The sequence below is a fragment of the Motacilla alba genome, chromosome 13, assembly GCF_015832195.1.
Source record: "Motacilla alba alba isolate MOTALB_02 chromosome 13, Motacilla_alba_V1.0_pri, whole genome shotgun sequence".
Taxonomy (NCBI): domain Eukaryota; kingdom Metazoa; phylum Chordata; class Aves; order Passeriformes; family Motacillidae; genus Motacilla; species Motacilla alba.
The window spans coordinates 13824361-13849199 of NC_052028.1; the positions used below are offsets into that span (position 1 = coordinate 13824361).

The window sequence follows — 24839 nt, forward strand, 5'->3', positions numbered from 1 at the left end:
AGTGTGCCTGGGTGTGCCTGAGTGTGTCTGAGTGTGCCCGGGTGTGCCTGAGTGTGCCTGAGTGTGCCTGGGTGTGCCGGAGTGTGCCTGAGTGTGCCTGAGTGTGCCTGAGTGTGCCGGAGTGTGCCTGGGTGTGCCTGAGTGTGCCCGGGTGTGCCTGAGTGTGCCTGAGTGTGTCTGAGTGTGCCCGGGTGTGCCTGAGTGTGCCCGAGTGTGCCCGGGTGTGCCTGAGTGTGCCTGAGTGTGCCTGAGTGTGCCCGAGTGTGCCCGGGTGTGCCTGAGTGTGCCTGAGTGTGCCCGGGTGTGCCTGAGTGTGCCTGGGTGTGCCTGAGTGTGCCTGAGTGTGCCCGAGTGTGCCTGAGTGTGCCCGGGTGTGCCTGAGTGTGCCTAAGTGTGCCTGGGTGTGCCTGAGTGTGCCCAGGTGTGCCTGTGTGTGCCTGAGTGTGCCCGGGTGTGCCTGAGTGTGCCTGAGTGTGCCTGGGTGTGCCTGAGTGTGTCCCTGTGTGCCCGAGTGTGTCCCTGTGTGCCCGAGTGTGTCCCTGTGCCTCTGTGCTCCCCTTGCTCCCCTTGCCCCAGGTCCGGCCCCGGCTCTGCAGGGCTGTGTCTCCCTGCCTGTGAGCAGTGTTCGCACGGCATCATCGCTCCCTTCGCCACTGGCTGGAGTTCCCCATTAAAAACAGCCCTGGAGTCACTGGGACAGAGTCCTCACGCCGTCACGCAATCACTGAGGTTGGAAAAGACCTCCAGGATAATCGAGCCTTACCTGTGACTGATTCCCGCCTTGTCAGCTGGACCAGAGAATGGAGTGCCATATCCATCATTCCTTGAACACCTCCAGGGACAGTGACACCTCCCTGGGCAGCCCTCACCCCCATGTCAGGGCTGACAACAGGGTCTGATGGCATGCATTGGTCAAAACTTGGTCCCTGTGGGTTGGCTTAGGAGCATCTCTGCAAGTTAACTTCTGGTTTGCACCAGAACCTACAAAGGGAACTCCATGACAGTCAAAATATATCCGGATTTGTCACAGAGAATGCGCAGACACGAATCTGAAGACATTGCAGGGAGGCAGCATTTGATGGAGGAAACCAAAACCATGGCCAGGCCAGGTAGGAGTGACAGCACAGCTCTGCCAAGGAACTCCTGTGGGTGCTTTGTGCATAGGAGCAGAGTCCTGTAGCTGTCCAGCAGGGATGAGGCCGTGCTGGAGGAAACACTGCCTGTGGGAGGAGTGCAGGAGCTGGTGTTGGGTCTGCTGGAACACATCGGGAAACAGCAACTGCTGGCACTGCTGCCCAGGCTGTAAAACAGGACTCTGTGGGTATCCTTACCTTGTCACACATTTACAGGCAGAAATCACAAATCATTTATACAGGACTCTGTGGGTATCCTTACCTTGTCACACATTTACAGGCAGAAATCACAAATCATTTATACACAATGATGCAGTGCAGTAAATCCTATAAAATACTGTTGTTTGAGAATGTGGGTGCTGTGGTAATGTGTAAATGCACCAGAGCAGGCTGGAAGAAGGAAACCAGCCCCTTGCTGTCCTGCCTCAGGGGGATGAGGCTCAAGCTCAGTACGTTTCTTCCATCAGAGCATGGTCAATGGAACAATTGTACAACGTGTTGATCAGGAAAAGGATGTGGGAGCTTAAGTGGAAAACCTGATGCTATCGTGCTAATGGCAGAGAGCAGCAGGAAGGATGGCAAACAGGATACTCACCACACTCAGAGGAAAGAGCTCAGTGATGCTGGGGCTGCAGGCCTGGAATCAGCCAGGGTCTGTTCTGTGAGCTGGGATAAGCTGGACCAGAAAGCCAAATGTTCCTGATCGTGCACTCCTCTGCTGGGAACAAGGGCTCCTTGCTGATTCTTTTGAGGAAAAGCGAGCAACTGTTAGGCAACATCGCAAAATTGGTGGAAAAACCAACTGGACAAAAACTTACAGTTGCCTTGGAGGCTTGGAAATGAGAGCAGTGGGAAGCTGAACAAAGGCGTGGGGGATACTCTTGGATGTCCTTGCATCCAGAGCGTAAATGTGAGAGCAGGGAAATGGCTTTTAGTTGTCTTCTTTTGGAAGAGTGTCTCACAGGGAAGGGATCCCAAATGGAATAAGGAGCAGTTCGTGTACGTGGGACAGTTACTCACTGCGTGTCAGGAAAGGGTGTCTGGGAGAGGGGCACCAGCTGTGTTGCTTCTGAAATTGCCAGTGTTTGTAGTGTTTTGAGAACCAGGTGTTTAAATAGTGTCTCATCTGGGCAGAGTATGCTGGTCCAAAGGCGGGTGTGTCACCCTGGGTGGGCTCTGATTCCCTTCCTGGGTCCTGAGGGCTGGCCGGCGATGTTGCAACATTGAAGTGATACCGGTGATGGAGTCTAGGTGCACTGAAACAGATTGTTGATGTAACTTTCCCTAAAATCAGCCCAGAGGTGTGAATTGGATCAGCTCCAGACCCATCCTGTTTGCCTTTGGAGCAGGGTGTGTCAAAGCGTGTTGCTGGTCCTGCAGTAACATTTGTGCGTGCACAGCCTCACTTACAAATGCTTTGCATCTGGGTTTGCCCACCCTCCTCATGTGCTGACAGTTTTATACTGAGAAGATAGTGGCTATTAATTAGTTTATTTTAAAAGCAGCCACGTGCTTGTCATTCCTTGTTGGGTCAAAATGCTCTGAAGTCACCCACTCCTCAGCTTAGTGTTTTAATTAAAAAGACCCTTAAAAGAGGGTGGTTCTGTGTCCCTCTATTGCAGTCATGGCAAACATTAGTGCAGCAGTGTGCATCACTGCCGACAGCATCCTTCACCCTGGCCTCACATCCATTAGCAAGAGTAAACTAATGAGCAAAGAGCTGCTGGTGGTCACAATATCCAGCGTAAGGGCTTCCCAAAACTGCTGTAGGCTGACACGGAGAGATTACAAAAGGCTGCAGCCCCTGACCTCAATAAAGGCTTCAAAGGAAACTCCTGAAAAGTTTTTGCTGCCCAAAAAGGAAATTCTTCTGGTAATGCAGCACTTTAATAGCCATAACTATAGCAAGGCTTCTGCTGTCTGGGTGAAACAGTGTCTTTGTTTTGGATGTGAATGCTGTTCTGTTAAGCCTTTTTTTTTTGCTCCATTTATAAAAAAAAAATTAAAAAATAAAAAATAAAGACTTGAGGCTTACAAGATGAAGGTACAGCTTACTCAGGCAGTGACCCAGCTGGGCAGGGTGTGAGGGCAGGAGTGGGGAGCAAGAGCCACACAGGCACCACTCCCTGTGATGGGCTGGGATGCTGAGATCTCAGCACCCAAAGAGAGAGAGAGAGGACAAGAGCATGTAGTGACAGGACAAGGGGGGAATGGCTCCATGCTGAAAGAGCAAGTTGAGGTTAGAAATTAGAGAGAAATTCTTGGCTGTGAGGGTGTTGAAGCCTTGGCACAGGTTGCCCAGAGAATTTGTGGCTGCCCCATCCCTGGAAGGCCTCAAGGCTAGGCTGGTTGGCACTCTGAAGAATCTGGTCCAGTGGAAAGTCGGTTGGTTGGCAGGAGGGTTGGAATTCGATGATATTTAAGGTCCTTTCCAACCCAAACCATTCCACGATTCTGCGATTCTGTGAAGACTCTGCCTCAAAGAAAATGATGGGGAAATCAGCAACTGCTCAGGCACCCACATTTGCAGTGAGTCTGGCCCTGGAACAGGAGCACAGAAACCGCCCGGGGAGCCCGGGTAGGAGGTGCCAGTGCGATCTGCCTGTGGCTGTGGATCTGACCCAGCGGCTGCGCCGGGGCTCCGGCCTCGCCCTCTCCGCAGCTCTCGCTGCCCCGGCGGTGCCGGGCTGTGCTCCGCCGCACACCAGCTCGTTCCCTTTGCCCCAGCAGCGTTTGCCTCTTGTCAGGCTGCGAGTGCTGAAGGCAGAGACAGCCCCGCGCTCTGCCGGTGCGCTGGACCGTGCTCTGCTGGCCGTCATTCCCGGGAGCGGCCGGGAGCCGCCGCTGCGGAGATGCTGAGTGCCGGGCAGAGCGGAGAGCGGGGCAGCTCACCCGGCCGGTGCAGTTTGTGTCTAATTAAGTTGAAAACTGTCATCCTGTCTCTCCTCCTGCCTGCGGCCAGCCCGAGGCCTCGGCCAGGGGCCGTGGGCAGCTGACCCTCATTGCCACGGCCGCCCCGTGGCGCAGGGCAGGAAGCTCCCATCATTTTCCCAACTCTTTTGTTTGCAGGTATTTGAGATTTCCTATAAACTGCAAGCTCCAGCACAGAGAATGGAAGGTGACGAGCACCTGGTGTGGTTCTCCCACATCCCAAAGGCAAGGTCCATGGGACAAAGCTCAGGTATGACTGCCGGCAGTCAGCAGCTCCCTTTGTCTGCCCAGTGCCACTTTCCTGGGAAGTGGCTCTGTGGCTGTTGTGTGCAAATGAGAGAAAGATGGAAAATGGCCCAGCACCAGGTAGGGAAATTTATGCACATCAGACTGGGCTGGAAAACCACTTTGGAGGCCCGGTCAGGAAGCTCAAGGTGGGAGCAGACACTTCCTCAACTCCTTTACACACCTTGGGGGAACTTGGGAGGATGTGTTCTGTCTGGAAGGTGGAGGGAAAAAGGGTAAACAGAGGCAGGTAGAGAGAAAACTGAAAGAACCAGATTTCCGGGCTTTTAGGAATTTAACCCTCGGTGCTCTCCAATCCTGGATTTTGTTTCCAAATCAAAAATGGGGAAAGATTTTGGCAACCTTATAGTATCACCAACAGTTTGTTAAAAGACTAATTGCCAAGTAGCTTATGCATGTGGGACCATTAGTAATTCTGTAGCTATGCAAATTAAAACAGTGATGTATGATTTATAGCTTTAATAATGTTCTGAAGGCTCTTAAATTTTAATCACTTGCAACATCCTTTTTAATATTCAATTACTTTATTAACTAATTAGGTCACTTGCTGAAAAAGCACATAAGGCTGGTGCTATTTTAATATCAGCTGAACATCACAAAATACCTTTGAAATGGTGTAAATGGTTTATTTATTTTAAATAGATCATTAAGATGCTGTAATTAATAAATCAATTACAGAAAAAAAAAGACAAGAAATTGATAGATGCCAAATCACAATAGTAGTGACTTTTCTGCTTACTTTATAAATGTTCTCAGAGATGCTGAACTTGGTGAACGTGGCCACAGAAGCACCTTCCTGGATAATTTGTATTCTGCTGCAGGGATAAGGTTTGAGATATGCTTGGTTCATTATAGGTGCTTTTTGTATGGATTTAGCTTTCTGATTGATAAAAGCTCCACAAATGACCTTGAAAAGTGAAAGTACTTAAAAGGACAGCCCTCCTTTGCCTCGTGCTCTTTTGTCTGCCTCAGAAAAGACAAACCCATGGCAATCTGAGAGCGCTGCCGATGCTGGGCTGAAAGGAGAGCTCCGGGGAGGGCAGCGGGTGGCTCTCACTGCCCAACCTGCTCCCCTCACCGTGCACAGCCCTGGCTGCTGCCCAGGGGCTGTGGCAGTGCAGCAGCGAAGAGAGCACAGAAAATTCCAGCCCGGCTGTAGTGCAGAGGTTTACTCCTCCCCTTTACACCGAGCCTTGAAACTTCAAGTCTGAGAAGTTAAACTTGTCACCAGGGCGGCTGCGGCTCTGAAAGAGGCTTCGAGTAATCTGTCTTAAAACTGAGGGTAAGACAAACACTGTTCTAGGAATTAAGTCAATCTTATTAACAGATTTTGGTTTAAATGATATTAATGTGATGATACAAAGTGCAAATTTTCTCTCTTGAGAAGCCGTTAGTAAGATCTGCAGTAATTACAGAGCACTCACCTTCCCATTTTAACTTCTCTTGCTTCCATTTTCTTGTAGCAAAACCTGTAAATCTGGGGGCAAGAAGCTTTGTGTTACAATTTCTGCTAAACTGAAGACTGCTCTTTACAACTGAGCTGCAAAGAAAACTACTCCAAATCTCAGTTTATAGAATTTCCTGGGAACTGAATCATACATGACGTAAGTCTGGCTCTAAAGCAGAGTCCAGGGGAGGTACCACACTGTTACTCCAGGTCCCCAAACCCAAAAATAAATGCTGCCCTTGCCCCCATCCCAGGGCTGCCTGCAGCCCAGCTCTACTGCAGCTGACAGTGCTCTGTTCCCGTACTGGGGCTTGAGCTGAAACAATGGATTTCCTCTTAGGAAAATGCCACCTGGGTACCATTCCTCAATTGCTGTGAGAGGCCACTGCCTGGGGTGACCATCCCTGGACAGCAAGGACACACTGGACTAACACAGGCTGTGCAGCAGGGCTGGAGAGCCCTAAAATAAATCCCATTCACATTTTATAGGAGCTGCCACAGGAAACAAAGGCGCAGAACAACTGTAAGGTACCAAATGCTGGTACAGCTTGGGACAACACATGAGCTTCCCACCTTGGAACAAGCACAGCTACAACTCTTGAGGGGTCAGGGATACCTGTACAGTCACATGAGGTCACTGTCACCGTTTTGAGGGGATTTATTTCACCCTACAACAATCCTGTTGTAAGACACGGCTCAGGGGCTGTTCTGAGCCTCCTTACAAAGCCCCAGGTCTCAGTCAAATAGGTGCATTTTTATCACACTCCTGTAACTTCTCCCCAGTCATTTATTCACGTGAGCGATTCCTGCGTCGCTCCAATCATTTGTGTGGGAAACCCCACATCCTCCTGTGTCAGACCCACATCGACACAACTGCTGCAGGGGCAGACAAAAGGCCCCGGTGCCTCAAACCCAACCGGTACCGGGAGAAATGAGGAGGCGAAAGGCGGCAGCAGCCACCCGCAGAGCGCGGCGGGCCCAGCCCGGCCCCTGCCCCGTTAACCTCCCCCGCTCGATTCAATGTGACAGTGACACTTCACAGCACATTGCATCCAATCTCATTTGAAGCTGACAAAGATTGTTTCTGTTTTATATCTATTGGTTTATTAATGGCCTACAGCCTCTTAAGCAGATGCATATTCATTAGATAGCCAGCTGTTAGGAGGTTCCCAGATGTCGAAAGTAGATCTGTCTCGGTGTACATTCTTTTTTTTCCCCCCTTCTCATGAAACAAAGTAATTGTAGCTCGATTAAAGAACCAGCTAATTACTGAGCCAGTACCTTATGGCACGATTTAAAAAAAAAATCTGGAAATTTGTGAGGAGTGAAGACATTTTTAAAAACAGAGATGGGCTGAGTCTTTGCTCAGCTGTGTTGTACACACGCAGGATTTACATAGAAATAGAGACTGGATTACTCCATGTAATGAACCCCCAGCTGCAGAATCCAGGGGTACACTGAGTTCTGCAAAGGAACCTTAATTTTCCCCATTCTGCAGATTTTCTCTTACCTCTTTTCATTCCTTAGGTGAATAGTGGATGCAGAAACACATAAAAAATGAAAATGAGACACATCTCAGTTTTTAAAGGTCATTTTACATGGACAAGAAAAATTCCAGAGCATCCCAGCTAGATAAAACTGTGACCAGATCATTGAACCAGCTGTAGAGATTGACCTACAAATTCCAGGGACCATCCTTCTGAGTCTCACAACATTAACCCAGCTCGGCGAGATGTCTTTGTAACTTCTTTGCTCAGAGTCTAAAAGCAGTTCCCAAAAGCAGGGCTGCCACCACCATCCCTGGAAGCCCTTTGCCCATGGAAACGTTTAAAACATTAAAGTCAGCTCCAAGTCCATGGCATCAGGGCAAAAAAGGTTCCTGGGGATTGTGGTTTCTGGCTAACTGCACACAGCAACAGCCCCGGTCCGCCCCAAGAAGGAGCTGCACTTCCATCACTGGATGAGGAAGAAGAGGTTGAAACCCTGAAACAATTGAAAACCTGAAAAAATTCTAAATTTTAGTCAGCGACGCCTTGGAATAAAACTTGTGAGGAAGGAAAAAAATTAAAACCAAAAATGCCCTCAGCATGAAAAGCCTTAATCAGAAGCCAGCGATGGCAGGATAAAATGTCATCTGCTAGGAGTGTGTTTACAGTCGAGCACAGAGGAACACGGAGGCAATTTTGTAGAGCGACTCCTGGAGCAAAGGCCTCTGAGAATAAAAGTGTCTTTAGATATTTGTTATCCTGTTATAGCTGGTATCACCTTGAGTATACAATGCCTGCCTGCATTATGTAAACACTTCATTGATAAATCCCTCCCCCACCTCCCCTAAGCTGTGTCAGACTGTTCTTAGCTGACAGATAGAGCTGAAACAGATGCTGCTATAAATACCCTTGTTTAGCTGTTTTGAATATAATTTCTTTTGTAGAACATGGTGGATGCTCTAGTTATCATTGAACTTGCACCTGTGCTGGAATTTATTACTCCTTTGTACACATCAAGATGCATTTTTTTAATGATTCTATAAAAAATCCAAACACAGAGTTGGGTTCTGCTGCCCTTTTCTCCCCTTCTGAAGTAGAGACAACCTTCACAAAGGATTGCACTCATTTTAATTGAACTCTTTTTAAGTTTAGAAGCTACAGAATCCAGAAGTGGTAAAAGTTTAACTCTCAGGACCAAACACACAGTAATTTACAGAATCATGTAATTCTATATATTGAATTCTATTTTTCTGTATACAGACACACAACACCCAGCCAGCCAAACTCTTCTGGAGAGATCACAGGTACAGCTGGACCTGGCTTCAAAAATGAAGAAAGGAGTTGCACTAACACAGCAGCATGATTTTGAATTCTATAATGCAGCAGTTGATAACTGGTAGATCTGTCCCCATTCACACAGTAGCTCATTTGTATTTCACCCAGAAATGTAATTTCTAGCTTAAAGTTATTATTTTGTTCATACCTGAAATATCAGAGATGGAAACATTTTATGGTATTTATCTTAAACAAGTTCAATATTGTTTTAAGCAAATATTCATTTTATATTCAGTCTTAAGTAAAGATGTAAACTACATTCTGCCAAGCACTGCTACCTGTGCTTTGTGATCCATGTGCTTGAGCTGGGGAGAAAACTTGCAGGCTCTCATCACTGCAGCAAAGATGCACAGGGATGCACCTGGCCCACATTCCGAAGGAATCTTTCCAGGGTTTCTTTTCTGATGTTTGTTTTGGTTTGAAGGACTTTGCTCTCACCCACCTGCAGAGGACCTGGCTGGCTGACAAAGGTGCTTCTCACACTCCACACGCCCTGCTTCCTAAGGAGGATACTGAGCCGTGGGATGAACAGAGACCAGGTCACCCCTGCGGCTGTTCCCTGAGCCAGGGCACCCTTGGCCGAGGTGGAATTGGCACAACCACAAAGACCCACCCAAAGGGACCACGTTTTCCACTGGAGTTACTCCAACCCCTGACAACTCTGCTCCGTCATCACCAATGTTAATTAGAAGCAAAAGCAAGGGTTCCTCTGAAGAGATGGGAACAACCTGAGCAGGGACATGGTCCTTCCGAGCTGTTTCACTGGCCAAACCCACCTCAGAAGGACAGCAAGAGGAACAGACTCATCCTACTCATGCCAAAACCTTCCAAGGAGGACTGAGAAGCACTGCACCCTCCAGCACGACAGGATAACAACACCGACTCCAGGCTTAGCTTTCCTCAGCCCCATCTCCCAGCCCTGGAAGGACGTTCCTTCCCACCACAATTCTGCATACACTGAACCAGTCTGAGCCTTCCCATCTGTTCCAACGAGAGGGTTTGAAGATGATTATTCCAAGTAAGTGTAAAGGTTTCAGAACAGGAACCAGAGCCATCTCTCCTGCTCAGCCGTTGAAGGCTGCCTTGATTACTTTGATGTAACAACACTTGAAAGCTCCTATTCTTTGAAACTAATTTAAACACATTGAATTGTTGAAAGATTAAAAACCGCAGTCAGCTAATTACACTCACTCTCATCTCTTATTCAGCAAATGAATCACTTTTCATTACCACTTAGCTGAAGTACATGAATTTCTGCCTAATTAGAAATGTTGTAGATGGAGCATTAGCAAGGCTGGAGCGGGTCAGGATATCTTGCCTGCTTCATTTTTAATTCCTAACGGTAGAGCCAGATAGGAAAGGCTTCAGATAAGAAGTCATTAAACAATTTTAAATTATTTATAAAAATTACTTTGCCCAAATTATAATTATTTTTTTTTCCCAAACGCTCTCATAAACGTCAAATGGAATGAAAGGAAAAGCAGCCCAACATTGATTTTAATGAACATTTTAATGTTATGTATAACAGAACATTATGAATACAATGGAAACAAAGTTTTATCAATTTAATAATAAAAAAGAAATCCAACATAAGAAAAGGGAGGCAATAAATTTCATACCTATAGTATAGTGCTTATTCTTAACAATATTCCCAGCTTGTGAATATAACAATGTCTTTGTGTTCCAGATTCTAAAATCTTGATTCATGTGAACTTAAATGCAGAATTACAGAAGGAAAAACAAACCCCCCCAAAACCTTAATTCACTCTTTTGCTTTCAGTAAATCAGTAAAATCTTTGACTGCTACAGGTCTCCTTTATTAATATATATATTTTTTTACTCCTCTATTGGATTCCACAGCTGCTAATGCCATATTTACACAAAAGAATCACCAAGTGTTGTATAAAAGTCAGGATCCAATGCCATTGGATTAAGTTAGGTTCTAGATTTACATCACTGAAGTGTGATTCACCTGCTGCTGATGCCCTAAACCAGCGGCTCCTTAGGGACATTGGTGCTACAAAGGATGCCAAGTGCCACTGGAAAAGAACTCCAAGAAAGTGCATTTTCTGGAGTTTTCTGAAAGGAAACCTTCCAGCAGTCTTGGATAAAGCTTCTCCCAGCCTTGCATGGGATATCAGTTGTAACATTAGAAGCACGTTAAGACCCCAAAAATCTGTTGATCACCAAATTGCTGAGAGAGAATTTTTACAATAAAAATTTGGGTAATACAGCAGTGTGGCTGGAACATTAGCAAAAGTATATATACATTCCAGGTCCCTTTGAATTAGCCATAGTCACATATGTAAGCCATTTTTGGACAAAAATATATATTCTTATAAAAAACTGATCATAGTACTCGAGTGACTTCACAATTGTGGACTCAGTGGTAGTAAAAGGAATGATCCAATTATGACAAAGCGATCAGGGAGAGGGGGAAAAGAAAGTCAAAGCTCTTCAAGAAAAAAGAAAAGTATAAAATTAGATTCAAACATTTTTACCCAGTCCCCAATCCAGTCTTCCATCAAGTCTCAAAGTTAAAATTGGTTCTTCTACGTAGGAAAGGTTTTTTGATGGTCTTAATACAAATTATTTTGCAAAATCATCCAACACATTCCTTAGAAGAATCTCTGACCTCTCCAGAATTTGAACGCTAGTTATTTCAACACTTAGAAAATAGCTTTTGGTTCTTTATGTAGACACTTTAACTGATAAAGAAAAAAAAAATTGATCAGTGTTTCCTGTCCCTTCCCCATCTATATTTGTGCAGCTAAAAATCCTTCATTCGGTCTGCCCATTTATTTTATTTTAATCTCATTTTATTTATTTTAATTTACAATCTTTATTTGCTAAAATTGGCAAAATTTGCAAAGGCATCTTGCTTGGGTTGTACAGTCCCAGGAGTCAGAGAGGTCATAGCCATGCTGGGTACCCCCATTCCTATAGTGCCCATTCCCGTGGCCGGCACTCCCATGTTGATGCCCATCATTCCCTGGTTCATCATGGGCGCGGGGGCCATGGAGGCCATGCCCATGGTACCCGACATCACCCCGGGCACCGCCAGCCCCACGGGCCCGCCCAGCAGCGCGCCGCCCTGCGCTCGCACGGGCAGCAGGCTGGGCTGGGGGCTGAGGTTCACGGCTGCAAAGTTCTGCGTTATGACATTCATCGGTTGTTGCATATCTGCAGGGAAGAGAAAGAGCACAGAAGTCACTGAGTGGAACCTGCTCACACTGAAGGAGCTCACGTGTTTTAAGGAACTGTGCGGTCACTGCTGTGAACATGGATACCACGGCCAGGCCTGCAGCTGTTTCCTGATTTGGAGATCAGGAGGAATTTCTTCACTGAAACGGTGGTCAGGCACTGGAAGGGGCTGCCCAGGGATGTCCGGAGTCCCCATCCCTGGAGGTGTCCAAGGAAGGACTGGACCTGGCACTCAGGGCTCTGGGCTGGGTGACAAGGTGGGGATGGGTCACAGGATGGACTCAGCAATCCCCGAGGTCTTTTCCAACCTTAATGATTCTATGATTCTGTTGCACTTGTTTCCCTATTTTCTGCAGGAAGACTTTAAAAACTTCTACAGAAGGTATGAATATCACTGAATATCAATAAATATTCTAGAGAAGTTCTAAACATTAGGAAGCCCAAAGTCAAGATACAGCCATGGTGCAAACTCTACAGCAGAACCCGTACAGACGCAGCCTCCTGACACACCAATCTCCATTTAAAGAACACTTGGGTCACAATGTCACTGTGGTTCATGCAACAAGTGTGACTAAAGGAAGGAAAACAGTAATGGACAGAAGACTCGGATCTCAGGGACAGCCCATGGAACACAGACAGGACTCAGTGTGCACACCAGTGCAGTGATCACTTACTCTGTTGCTGCATCATGGTATTGAGCGATGGCTGTTGGGGTTTGGAAGGCTGCATCCCAGGAACTAAATTGTCCAAACTGATATTTACACTGGGATCTGACCAAGTTGAGGGTAGAGTTTTGCTTGTATTTTTCTGGACCATCTCTGTCCTTGCATTATAAAGTGAGTTAGGCTTCGGCATCATCGGGTTCACGCTTTGCAGAGGCTAAAAAAGAAAAGTTTGTTGGGATTCACTTGAAACAATTTATTGGTAGGAAATAGGACTGAACAACAAGTATTTAGTTTTCCACAGAAGATAATAAAACCCATGAGGCCATGAACTTAATCTCTCCCAAAGCAGGGCTGCCAGGTGCTGTTCCACAGTTAGATTAGAAGAGTATTTGTAAGCAGAGCTCAAGTCCCACATCCATGTGGAGTGACAGTGACCAGCAGCAGCCAAGTTTGGAACTCAAACATGCTGGTTCTTTCCTCCTAATAGCAAATTGATCCCTTACAGTTTCCAAACCACTCTCCACTGCAGCAGGCACTTCTGTATTTTGGAGAACAGACCAGTCCTCACCTCCACCTACTTGAGGCTGGAAACCTGTAACCTCCATTCTGTGGAGAATGGCCTTACACTACCAAACTCAACTGCTCCAAAAAAGCAGCTACAGTTCCTAGAGGAATGAAGCCCATTTTCAAGAACAGACTTTTCTGTTTAGGATGCAATTGAAACATTTTTGACAAAATGCTGATCACATCTGAGTGACCAGGTCTAATGCATTCCAGGAGAGGAATGCACTCATTTTCAAGGCTGTGATTAAGGAGAAGAAGGTCATTAGCAAACTAGCAACAGCAGCATACCTGTGACCTGGACATGGGTAAACTGACACCCATGGAACTGGAACTCATCATGGAGAAATTCATGCTTTGTGAGGAGGTCATGGTTGTCTGAGAGGGTCCCATCAAATCAAACAGATCCATAGAATTGGAAGCAGCTGAAGGCTGGCCTGGAGCTGGCTGTGAGCCACTGAAGAGCTCTAGAGCTGGCTGCTGTGCTGTGCTGCTGAAGAGCTCTCCAGATGAAGCACTGGCACTAGGAGAAGCTTGGTTGAAGGCACTCCAGTCACCAAAGTCTCCATTTCCACTTGTTGCTGTACCTGAAGAAAAGGCAACAGTGTGGGAGGAAGGAATGACAGAGAAGACTTAGAGAAAGGCACTGAGCAAATGCCATATCCCATGAACTGAAACAAATGAGAGCTGATCTGTGTCCGTCCAGATTAACATCTGCAGGTAGAACCTCCATCTGGACATCACTCCCTCTCATGAATATTCCAACAATTTCAAAAAGGTATGAAAGGAAACATGAAACACCCGTACACAGAAAGTAGATGTTTGATAAGATGTCACCTGTGGATGCCAGGCAAGCAGGGACAGGTTTGCTTCAGTTGAAGTACAACTGGAAGATAACTTGGGGTAGACTGGAGACTACAGTCAGAACAACACTGAGAACCTGGATAATATTGATCAACCTTTGATCTTGGCATTCTGGTATTTGCAGAGAGAGCAGCTGTCAGGAACAAGCTACTGGATAAAGCAAATTCCATCATAATAAAGACAACTACATCCAAATTTGGTTGTATATAACTGTAGCTTTTTGTATAAAACTACACTGAGGGGAATAAAACCCAGAACTTTGAGAGCAGGTTGCCAGGACAAGCTTGAGGTGATAAGGGATAAGCACTTCCCATCCATGGAGTGCTCATATAAAACACATTAGATTTTTGAAATTTGATTCCTGAACTAAATGCCTTGATTTGAAGCAAAAAGTCAATCTTGGATCAATCATTTCTCTCAGCAGCAGCTTTGCTGAACTCTTGCAGTTCATCACTTAAACACTGTTCCATTTCAATAGCTGAGGTTTTTGGAGACAAGTGTTTACATCAGAACACAGAACTCCGAACTCTCTCTCTGTATTTCTCTGTGAGGGCAGAGCCAACAGCACGAGCTGTTTGTAGACACCTGCAAAGGCACCTCTTCAGCATCACAGATGTTGTGACACAAACCAGTGAACTGAGAGCGTGTCAAACCTTGGAGTCAAACAGGAGGAGATGTTCCCTCCCTCAAAACACGTGTTTCCCCATTAACAGGGAGACTGTTGATTCACGGCACTGATGGGGGAAGAAAAGCCTAAAACAGCATTTGCAGAAGATGCTGAATATAAAGCAACACCATTTGAACAGCTCACAGGCTACACAGTGAATCACACTCTGAGCTTGGGCCACTGGCCAGCTCAGCTTTTTGATTTTCCCACTGATTCACTTTTGGTACTTCAGCTACATCACAAACAACAGCTCTGCCATAGGAAATGAACTTGGAGTGCTGGTGAACATTTAAATAATCTCTTGGATTTCTTTAGCTGACTGAACAAAGACTCAAACATGTAGAGCTGGGGCAGATGAATCCAGTGCCAGTTTCTATTTCCTGCCCTATGCAATGGCTGCTTCCAAAATGTATTCCACCCACTCATGGGAAACTGCAGCAGACTCTAACACTTTGTGTAAATATTTATCAACATACACCTTCAACCTTTAGTCATGTTTCTTTACCAACACATTACAATTTAAAGAAAAGTAGAAAGTAAATTTGTTCACAAAATCCAAGTATTGCAAACAACTTCAGTGCATGAAGTGGGCTAATATTCATTAGCTCAGGGCCTTACGAGAACATTTGCTTTGATCTTCCTCACAAAGAAGCACTATATTAGAATGTTTCAATTAGTATTACATATTAAAAATTAAAACCTACTTTAAATATTCCTGATAGATAAGTAAATGCTGAGTGTGCTCCTTCTATGTTCAGACCTGTGCACTGAGCAGCAATAATGGAAGAGGGGGTAAAAGGGAGGAGGTTTTGCCCCTTCAGTAGGACTTCAAAGATGATTAATCAAGAAGGAAAAGATTTCTAGAGGGGCTTACACTGTTCAGGAATGATTAATAATTTCACAGGACTCCTTGTCCCTTGCATAATGGTGATTGGAATAGATTAATCACGTTAATGCAGATAAAGGATTATATCAATTTAGATTGTATTAACACAGGAGTTATTTGCATAGTGGGCAGCTTTGTGTTTGCAAAACAACTTGGGTTTGACTGTAATAGCTCGTAAAAAAACAGAGCAGCTCTTTCCAACCAAGTAAACTGAAGGTCTATTAACTAACCCAGTCCCAGCAGAGCCTTCCCAACACAGCAAAATAAAGGAGGAGCTGGAAACATGCTGACTAAAAGCTGCCTCCCAGGTAGATTTGCTGCTCAGCCTCTTTGCTGTTCTTTCCTCATTTTGTACCTGATCCTGCACCCTGGCTGAGAACCCCTCATCACAAACATCACTCCTGCTCAAATTAACTTCACAAAGGACAGCCAGCCAGCTCTCCCCACTCCAGGGTTTTTTGCATCCCTGTAGGTCCCACAAAGATTCCACCAAAGGAAAATGGATCACTTTAGGAGGTTTCCAAGCATATTTTATTGGGGATTTTAAGGGAAACCTTTTCAGATGGTGGCCATGTCTCCTGATAAGCTTGTCTGTCTGCAGGTAAAAAGTCTGCACATGCACTGAGCCAGGCTGCATCTTCCTTCCTCCCAGAGCACTTGTGGTCCAGTTACACACACACTTTACCCTGGAAAGGGAAGGGACTTTCAATAATGCCACATGGCATCTCTTGCCCTCCTTCCACCCTTCAGCAGCACTGCAATCCCTAAATCAATCCTACCTTGGGATGACGGGAAACTCGCTGAAGCAGCAGGTGAACTAAAATCAGCAAATCCTCCAAACGGGTCACTTGATCCACCTAGGAACAGAGAGAAGGCAAAAGCTGTCACAGGACTGTGCGAAGATCCATTGCAACAACTGCGTGTGGGATTTGTGAGGAAAAGCTGTTCTGCACTTGACACAAGGCATCTATTGATTCTGCTCCTAAGTCAGCTCTGTTTTCCTGTTCATCCCCACACTATGTTTATACAAGCCTGAGCAACAATAAACTGGATTATTTCCAACTGCCTTGCAGATCTTGCAATTTTGTTTTCCATGGAAAGCACCAAAACATGCAAGTTTTTGTCACCTCTAAAAATAAATTCAGATATATTAAAAAGATTAACAAGTTTTTAACTGGGGAGCGATGCTACCAGCTTGGCACTTTGTAAAATTAAAAATCTGGTAGCATAATATAAAAAGACCATTTCTATTGTATAAAAGTTAATTTATTATGCTTCCTTATGAAAAATTACATGTCACCTTATATTTAGTTTTTGTGTTACTTAAAGCATGAATGATTCTGCAATGATCTTGAATTAGGATTTCAGGGACAGAGCTTCCATGTGTGTTCATTTTTTTATAAGTTTGCTTCCTTTCCACAGCAAGAACATTAAGTTTCCAACTAGACATTTGTGTACAGCATATAAATTATTGACTTCTGAATACAGCATAGTAACAATTTTTCACTAAAAAGATATGGCCAAGGTATAAAAGCAGAAGATTTAAGAACAATATTGTGAAGCTGATTTTAAAAATAAACTCAGAAAAGTTATAAAAATCACTGGTTATGGTTGGGTTGGTATTGCTTTTAAGCAGGGATTCTACTGACCAGAGGAAGCCAGGAAGTTGACCTTATTTGTTTGTCCTTAAAGATTTCACCTCCAAGCAGTCCCACCCTCAGAAGAAGCTGCAGCAGTTCAATTATTTTGCTTTTAGTGTTCTGCGTACATTATATAGGTTACATCACAGCTGCTTAGCCTGCAGTGCTTAGGAGGCAGCCAGGTGGGACTGGAACATCTGTGCTGCACTCAAACACCACCAGGGACAGCTTCCAACATCTGGTGCCATTTCGGAATTGTCTTATCGCTGCAAGACATTCTGTCCCATCTGCTACTCTCAACTGGGTTAATTAAACCAGAACCATCTCCTTTTTAATAAATGGCCAGCAGTAATAAAAGGAACCATTCACTTCCTAATACATGTGTACTTGTATTTCTTTTTAATGTTATTTTACTGTAGACATTGCCAGGAAGGCGACTGTTCTTCCAAGGGGAAATGTCTTCTTGCTGAGCGCGTAGTGCAAGATATAAAACACGAGCAGAGAATGCAAGGATGGTCTCTGAATTTTCAGACACAGCACTACAGAAACTCTTTCAACACCTTTTCAAGAGGGAAACAACTTCACGCAAAGTTAAGGAATTTCTTCAACAAATTCTGAAGTGATCTAATAAACATCTCCAGTGTGTTTATACACGTTTTATACTGACACCCGAGAATGAAAGAGGGACCGTGAAATATCAAACTAAAAACCCGATCTGATCCTGTTTACCCTGTCTACTGCAATGAACATTTTCAAGTCATTTTTTCCTCATGTATGTGCCTACAGAGTTCAGAACAGGTTAATGGTTTGAGAGTTTATGTGCTGAATGAGAAACACAGATGACACACTCCTGACCACTTGCTTGAAGGAAAAAATAAAAATCAATGCTCCCTGCTACACCCATTATCCTTGGGCTGCCTGACAGTGCCTAGGGATTAATTTAATTTTAAAAACAGAACTAGGTTCAAACCCAAAATAACCCCTTAACATCTTCAGTCAAGTTTAACTGTTCCTCCCCCCATCTCTTGCCTGTTTTCGAGTGAAACTGAGCTTCAGAGAGAGGTGACAGAGATTAAGCTGGATGCAGCAATTCTCTAAAGAAAGGTTAAAGAACCTCAGCTCAGTAACACCAAAAACTCCCCCCAGCAGGTCTAACCAGGGATTTTACATCTTCTCTTTTATGGCAAACAAGCACCCCCTCACATGCAAACTGTGTTGAGTAACACTGAGCCCAATCAACCCTTTCACATCTCTGCACCTGAAAACACACAGATAAGCAAACCCTAAGTTCCCTGAATTGACATCACTTCCCTGCCAGTTCCTTCACAGGACACATCAAAGGCTGCATTTGACCCTTTCCCTCTGCCTTGCCTGACACTGGGAATGTTCCCACAGCCTGTGCTGCAAGGAGCAGTGGTCATAGCAAGTGACCTGCATGTGAAGGACAGCGCTAATCCTCTCAACATGAGCAAGCCTCAAAGATTCCCACACGAGATCTGTCACTACACATGAACCCTTTCCATCTGCCTGCTCAGGTCAGCAGAGGTTATTTAGCAGGACAGCTGGTAATGTGCCTCTTCTCAGCACCATTTCTAAATGCTGCTTTGGAAAAAGGAGAAAAAAGATTAAAAAAAAAAAAAAAAGAAGAAAAAAGGGTGACTACAGCAATGAGCCAAACTGATGAAAGATTTAAATACAGTGTAATACAGAAGCTGCCATAGTTCTGTTTGAAATATGGGCAGGTTCATTTTGAAGTGGAAACATCTATTCTCAATGAAATCTTATTTTTATAAAAATAAAACCAGACACATTGTATATAAAACAAAAAAGGTTCCAAACCTTTTTGCCCTAAAAATTAAGCGCAAAAAATTTCAGTATTGACTTGGGATAGTGGTTCTGATCAAGGATTTTAAACTTTCATGGAACTATGGTAACCCTAGTGTACAATGAAAATCTTTGTACATGAAATTAAAAACATAGAAAATTGAACAAAATTAAGTTGTTCCTTGAATTTATGCATAAAAACAGACACATGAAATTACTTGTATTTCTTAATCTCTAGGAATTAACTGATTTCAGAACAGACATAAGACACTGTCTACTTTCCCAAAAATAAAAGGGAGCAAAGTTTTAAAGATCTACTCAGAATAAGAAAGAAAATATTAAGACAGATGTCTGATACTAAATTACCACAACAATTTTCCTCCCCTGCAGTAGAGTTTTGATATATTTTATAGTGTATGAAACACTTACAGAGGTAGGGTACTGATGAAAGGAATCACAGTCACATAGAATGGTCACAGGACAATCTAATCCCTGGTGTGATCCTACAACACCCCCAGGAGCGGTGCGTGGCCAGTCCTTAGAGATGCCTGACTGCAGCCACAGGGCCACACTCATGGCCTCCAGCCACTCTGAAGTGCCATTCCTTGGTGCAGCCTCTGTCCTTTCACCTTGTCTTTAAGGAAGGGCCCAGCAGCCCCTTGGCTCAGTGAGATTCACACACCCCTCTGCAGGGCCAGCACCAGCCTGTCCATCAGGGACACTCCTCATCTGCAATGGGAAGGTCTCTGAGAGCTTTCTCTCTTGGAAATACTCTTATTTATTTGCTACTCAAAGTGGTCTCATGCTCCAGTTCACTTTCTCCCAGCTGTGCCATCAGACCACAAGTGCACAGAAATTCTTTTTCTATTCCATGCCACCACAAACCCATTGATACCAGGAACCTGTAACCACAATAACAGGTCTAAATTTCAAGTCTTAGGTTTTGAAAAGCAAAGCACCAATCCTCTGAACTCCTATCCCATAGGAATGCACTGAAATTTAACACACTCTTAAAAAGAATCTGCATTTTGGGAGCATAAGGGTAAGTCCATGTGAAGATTAATAGATTTGCTACACATTTAGAGAGTGAAGGATGTGTTTTAAATGAGTAAACACATTTAAATGTGTTTTAAATGAGTTTTAGATAGCAATTTCTTTTTGGTTCTAGGGTTTGGATCAACCGAGTGCCAAGAGAAAATAAGACAAAGAAACAAGTTTGCCATACACCTCAGATGAAAGCTTCCATGAGGATTATCCATCTCCACCTGCCCAGCCTTTGAACTGCACTATGAGAAATGCTTGAATACGAATGGATTGCACTTGCTTTTAGAGTTAATTATAAATAACTGCATTACATACACAGTTTCTGACAGACTGATCTAGCAGTTAATCTTTGTGCTAACATTTATTAGCTCCATGCAACAGCACACAGAGTACCCTGCTACAAAAGGTTCTTTCTAGGCAGTTTTACATTTTTTCAAGTATTAATTTCTCAATTTATCTACTTTAACTTTATTCTAGCAACAAACAAGTTCTCATCAGAACTGGAAGAGATCCCAAACCTACCTGTGGAAGCTGGCTGGCTGGCTCCATCAAACAGCAGGTCCACCAGGTCATTAGAGGACTTGCTGCCAGAGGGGACAGCAGCCTGGAGAAGAAATGACACCAGATCTCAACTCATGATGCTGTTAATCAATCAAATGACATTAGAAGTTTTCTGGGGTTTTGAAGGATTCTGTTTGCTTTTGCTTTGAAGATTTGGCTTTAAAGCCAATAACCAAGTGGTTAAAATGTGAAATCAAATACTGAAGAACTAAACCTCACAGTTTTTTGTAACTGAAGAATTTGGTAAGTTTTACACAAGTGTGCAGCTTCATAGAATCTTTAACACTTCATGCCAAAATTCACTTTGCTGTCCTGAAGAGAGCAAAACATGCTAATGACTATATTAAAAAAATTCTACACCTTAAAGCAATCACAAATAATTCCAATTATACTGTTCCACAGACTGTGATAAACTAAACATTTTTGACAAAACAGCTCCCTTGAAGGCTGCATCACAAAACCTACCCTAAATCAGAAATTGAATTAGAGGATAGATGAAAACAGCTTCCAAAATGATGTGCTGTCCTGCTGTCTCACCTTTGTCGTAGGCTGTGCAGGATGAGCAGCAGAGTTCTGCTCTGGACTTGCTTTATCTCCTGTGTAATGAGCTGCTGCTCCCAAGTCAATGGTTTTTGAGGGATTTGCTGAGCGTTTCTGTCTGATGGTGGTAATTTCTGTAGCTTGTGCAATATGAATGTGTTTTGTTGTCACAGTCTCCTCTTCATCTTTAAATTCAGCTTTGGGAGATTTGCCTCTTCTAGATTTTTCCTCATCACTGTCACTAGAAAAACAAAAGTGATAGCACAGCATTTGTGATGGACTTCTCAGTTCCTTGAGCGGACATTTGGCTTCAGCTTCAAGAGTTTTGGTTACTGCAGTTTCTTGTAACAACAGTTCATGATAAAAATGCTGTTTTTTCCTACATTGGAGAAAGGAACTGTTCCACCCTTACATAACACATCACACCACACAGCATTGCACCTGTTGTACAGAAGCAGTGGGGAAAAGCAGGTTATTTTGTAAAGCATGAACTGCAAGTCCACGACAGAGGATAATAGGAAACCAGTGTTTAAACCCAGTACATTGAATCACCTTCTGACAGGAACTCCCCCACACATTATGTAACACTTCAGCAACAGAAAGTTAAGTTGGCAGGTGTGCTCAGTACTTACACCAGAGACAGAAAGCAATGAACCACATTCTGTACTGTCTTTCGGGTTTGTACAACTCCATTTGTATTTCAGCTCATTTCCTTTTCCAGGGAAACAGGCTTTCATATTCTTTAAGATGTTTGTGGGAAGAGACTGCTTACAGAATTATGCAATGCAATGTTACCGTTATCAGAGCACGCACAATTGTTCTCAAAATGTAAAAGAATAAAAATATCACCCTTTTAGGCAAAAAAGGTTTAGGTGCTGTTGCACACTATTTGATTCATTTGTTAAATCTTCTACTTTCGTATTTTAAGTCTTTCACAAAGAAAGTAATTAGCCCCCAGCACCAGTCATGTTGCCTGTTACCATCAGGATTTGTACACAACACTGAGAATTGCTGTAGAGAAAGCTTAAAAATACATTGGAATGTATTTTGAAACTGTAATTCCCTTAGCAACAGAGTTGAAAGTGGAAGGGTTTTATATTTTAATAATGCATTAGAATACTAAAACTGAAAAATTTAAGAAAGGCTGTCCCTTTGTCAGAGGGAATGTGACAGTAACTGCAATATACTCTGGGGGGGAGCCTTTGTTCTCTGCTAACAATGGTGGCTTTTTGGGAACACGCTGCATGTACCATTTCCTCTGTGCACGTTACCTGCTCACCACTGGGGATGGCTCAGTTCAGTAACATCACTCACCACAAATGCTCACTCCCTTCTGCAATTCTTTTACTGTTAAAAAGATAAATTTCACAGCTGCTGACCAACCAGCAGCTCCTGGCATTGGCTCGAGCTAGCCTTTCACAGATAAAAGAGCTCAAATGGCATCATTTAACTTTATTTTTGCAAAGCACTTCAACCTTGCACTGTGAGCCCAGCCCTGCTGCCCCATCTGTGTGCACAGAGGGGACCCCAGAGGGGACCACAGCCACACCTCCACTTGTGACATCAGGATTTTAACAGGAGCCCCAGAGCAGAGGGATCTGCACATTATCATGGTGTACACAGGGCGTCCATCCCAAGAGCCCTGGAGGAGGGGAGAGGATGCTGCTGGAAACATCCAAGACCAGACAACACAACTAAGGCTCAGTCTCTCCATGTACTGTATTTAATACCTGCAATGCATTTCTTGTCCACACTACAATCCAACAATGTTCTCTGGGCTGAGGAAACAAGTGACAAGCAAAGTCTGATTGATACAGAACTGCTACAGATCAATCTCACTAATGCAAGAATGAAAAAAAGTCAGTCTTTGGTGATATACAGCAAAATAAATGACTAAAGGCTCTGAGGAAAGAAATTAAACATATATGCCAGACAGGAGAATAAATACTACAAAATTCAATTTTCTATGACAACCTGTACTTCTTCCAAACTCTCTCAGGAGAGCCACTTTTTATTTTTCTTTAATGGTCACATTAACAAAAAAACCCTTGCAGATTAATGTTTGCTCTAAGTGTGTTTACTGTGCTCAGTAAAATTGCAGTGCTTCATCTGAGAATTGCACAGAGAACTTAAAATTACAGCAAAGTACCAAATAATTAAAAAACTTCTGCAAAGAAAGTATTTAATTACAACTTTGAGAAATCAAAGTATGGACACAAGTTCTTTTCTTTAAGTTTTTTGCAGTGAGGGTTTTTTTTAACAACTTTTAAGAAAACAAAAGCAGTTTACTGAGATTTTAAGTATACCTAAATTAAATCCCAATAAAAAAGATATTCTTTAGATACAAGTTGCCTTTAAACATGGCTGCTGCCTCCTTTCAGGGGAGTACAGGAAGCTTTGCTTCCTTTCTATTCTGTTACCTACATCAACCTTTCTGAGTACTGGTGAAACAAGGATTAACAGAGTTTAAAGAATTCTTAGAGAAAAAAATGCAGCGTTTCAGAAGCACCTCTGTGTGTCTGCAGGTAATTCAAAACCAAGATTTTCAGTGTGCAGTGCTGGACTCAGGACAGCTGGTTTATTCACCTAAGAACTAACAAGCACTAAGAAAGAAAACCAGAGGCTTTCCCACCCCATGGGGTATTGCTTGAGGTTTTCACTACTTGCACAGGGATATATTACCGGAAAAAAGAATTCATTTCCCCTATAACACTGTTAGAATTTTTCATCTAAATTAAAAAAAAAAGGCAGACTTGGCTTCTCCAAACCTCACTGTGTAAAGCAGTTGCACTGAAATCCACTGTACACTCATCATGTTGTATCATTTAGCTCTCTGGTAAAGTTATTTCCTTCAAGCATTTTTTGCCACCTATGCAAACCACTGGCTTTGCAAGTAAAGTCAGAAATCCACAACTTTGGCCAAGTTCTTCTGGTGTGTGAAGACCGTGGCTTCCAAGTTTTATTGGCCACAGGTAAGATGTGTAAGACACATTTATTCTTTGTGCTTCAAGGCTTTTATTGGCTTTACAGTACTCAAGCAATAATGGTTTATAAAGTTATTAAGACTGAAACAATAGAACATAACAGCATGTTTGCCAGCTGAGTGAGTATCACCATTTAGTCACTTCTCCAAGTGAAATGGCAACTTAATTGTTATTATTTGGCAGCAGGCTACAAATTAGTCAGTACATTTTTGGCACTTTTTTCTACAAAAAAATTGCTGAAGTGTGAAAACACAAATGCAGAGATTTCACAAGGCATTTACAAAAGAATGTTACTTTGAGCCTAAGTTATATGATAATTAAAATGTTATGCCACCTTCAGTTTTAATATTTAAATATAGTATTTTGCTAATAGAGCATGCACTAAGGCATGTATTTACAGTATCCTTAAGGATAAATACAGACATTCTATAACCATCTGTTCAACCTTCTTAGGTCCTCTGATGGCTTCTGTAGAAACAAACCTCTTCACTCAAACCCTTGGATAAAATCCCTCCCATGGTATTTGATCCCCATGCCAAGAGAAGAGAAAAAGAAATTCCAGGCTGGGATTTGAAGCAATGTTAGAGGAGCTGGAATGCTGCAGCCTGAATTCCTTCTTACAGCAGAATAACCTGCAAGCACCAAACTGCCTTTGCTCATGTATGTCCCAAAAATTCCTCCTTTTATTCCGAGTCCCAAGTTTATCACTTTTATAAAATTTGAGACAAACAAAACCTGACATAGACCAAAAAAATAGGAG

The 24839-nt window shown here is 43.6% G+C and overlaps 1 protein-coding gene across 1 annotated transcript in view; it reads right to left on the minus strand.

Moving 5' to 3' along the window:
* Positions 1 to 11349: 11349 nt before the first annotated feature.
* Positions 11350 to 24839, minus strand: part of CLINT1 (clathrin interactor 1) — a 46506-nt gene continuing 33016 nt past the window's right edge. The window contains exons 7-12 of the mRNA XM_038149958.1: positions 21093 to 21336; positions 20517 to 20598; positions 16266 to 16343; positions 13361 to 13656; positions 12518 to 12722; positions 11350 to 11822 (exon numbers count right to left, since the gene is read on the minus strand). Coding sequence (XP_038005886.1) covers positions 11482 to 11822; positions 12518 to 12722; positions 13361 to 13656; positions 16266 to 16343; positions 20517 to 20598; positions 21093 to 21336 — 1246 coding nt within the window. The 3' untranslated portion in view covers positions 11350 to 11481. The remainder of the gene's footprint in view (positions 11823 to 12517; positions 12723 to 13360; positions 13657 to 16265; positions 16344 to 20516; positions 20599 to 21092; positions 21337 to 24839) is intronic.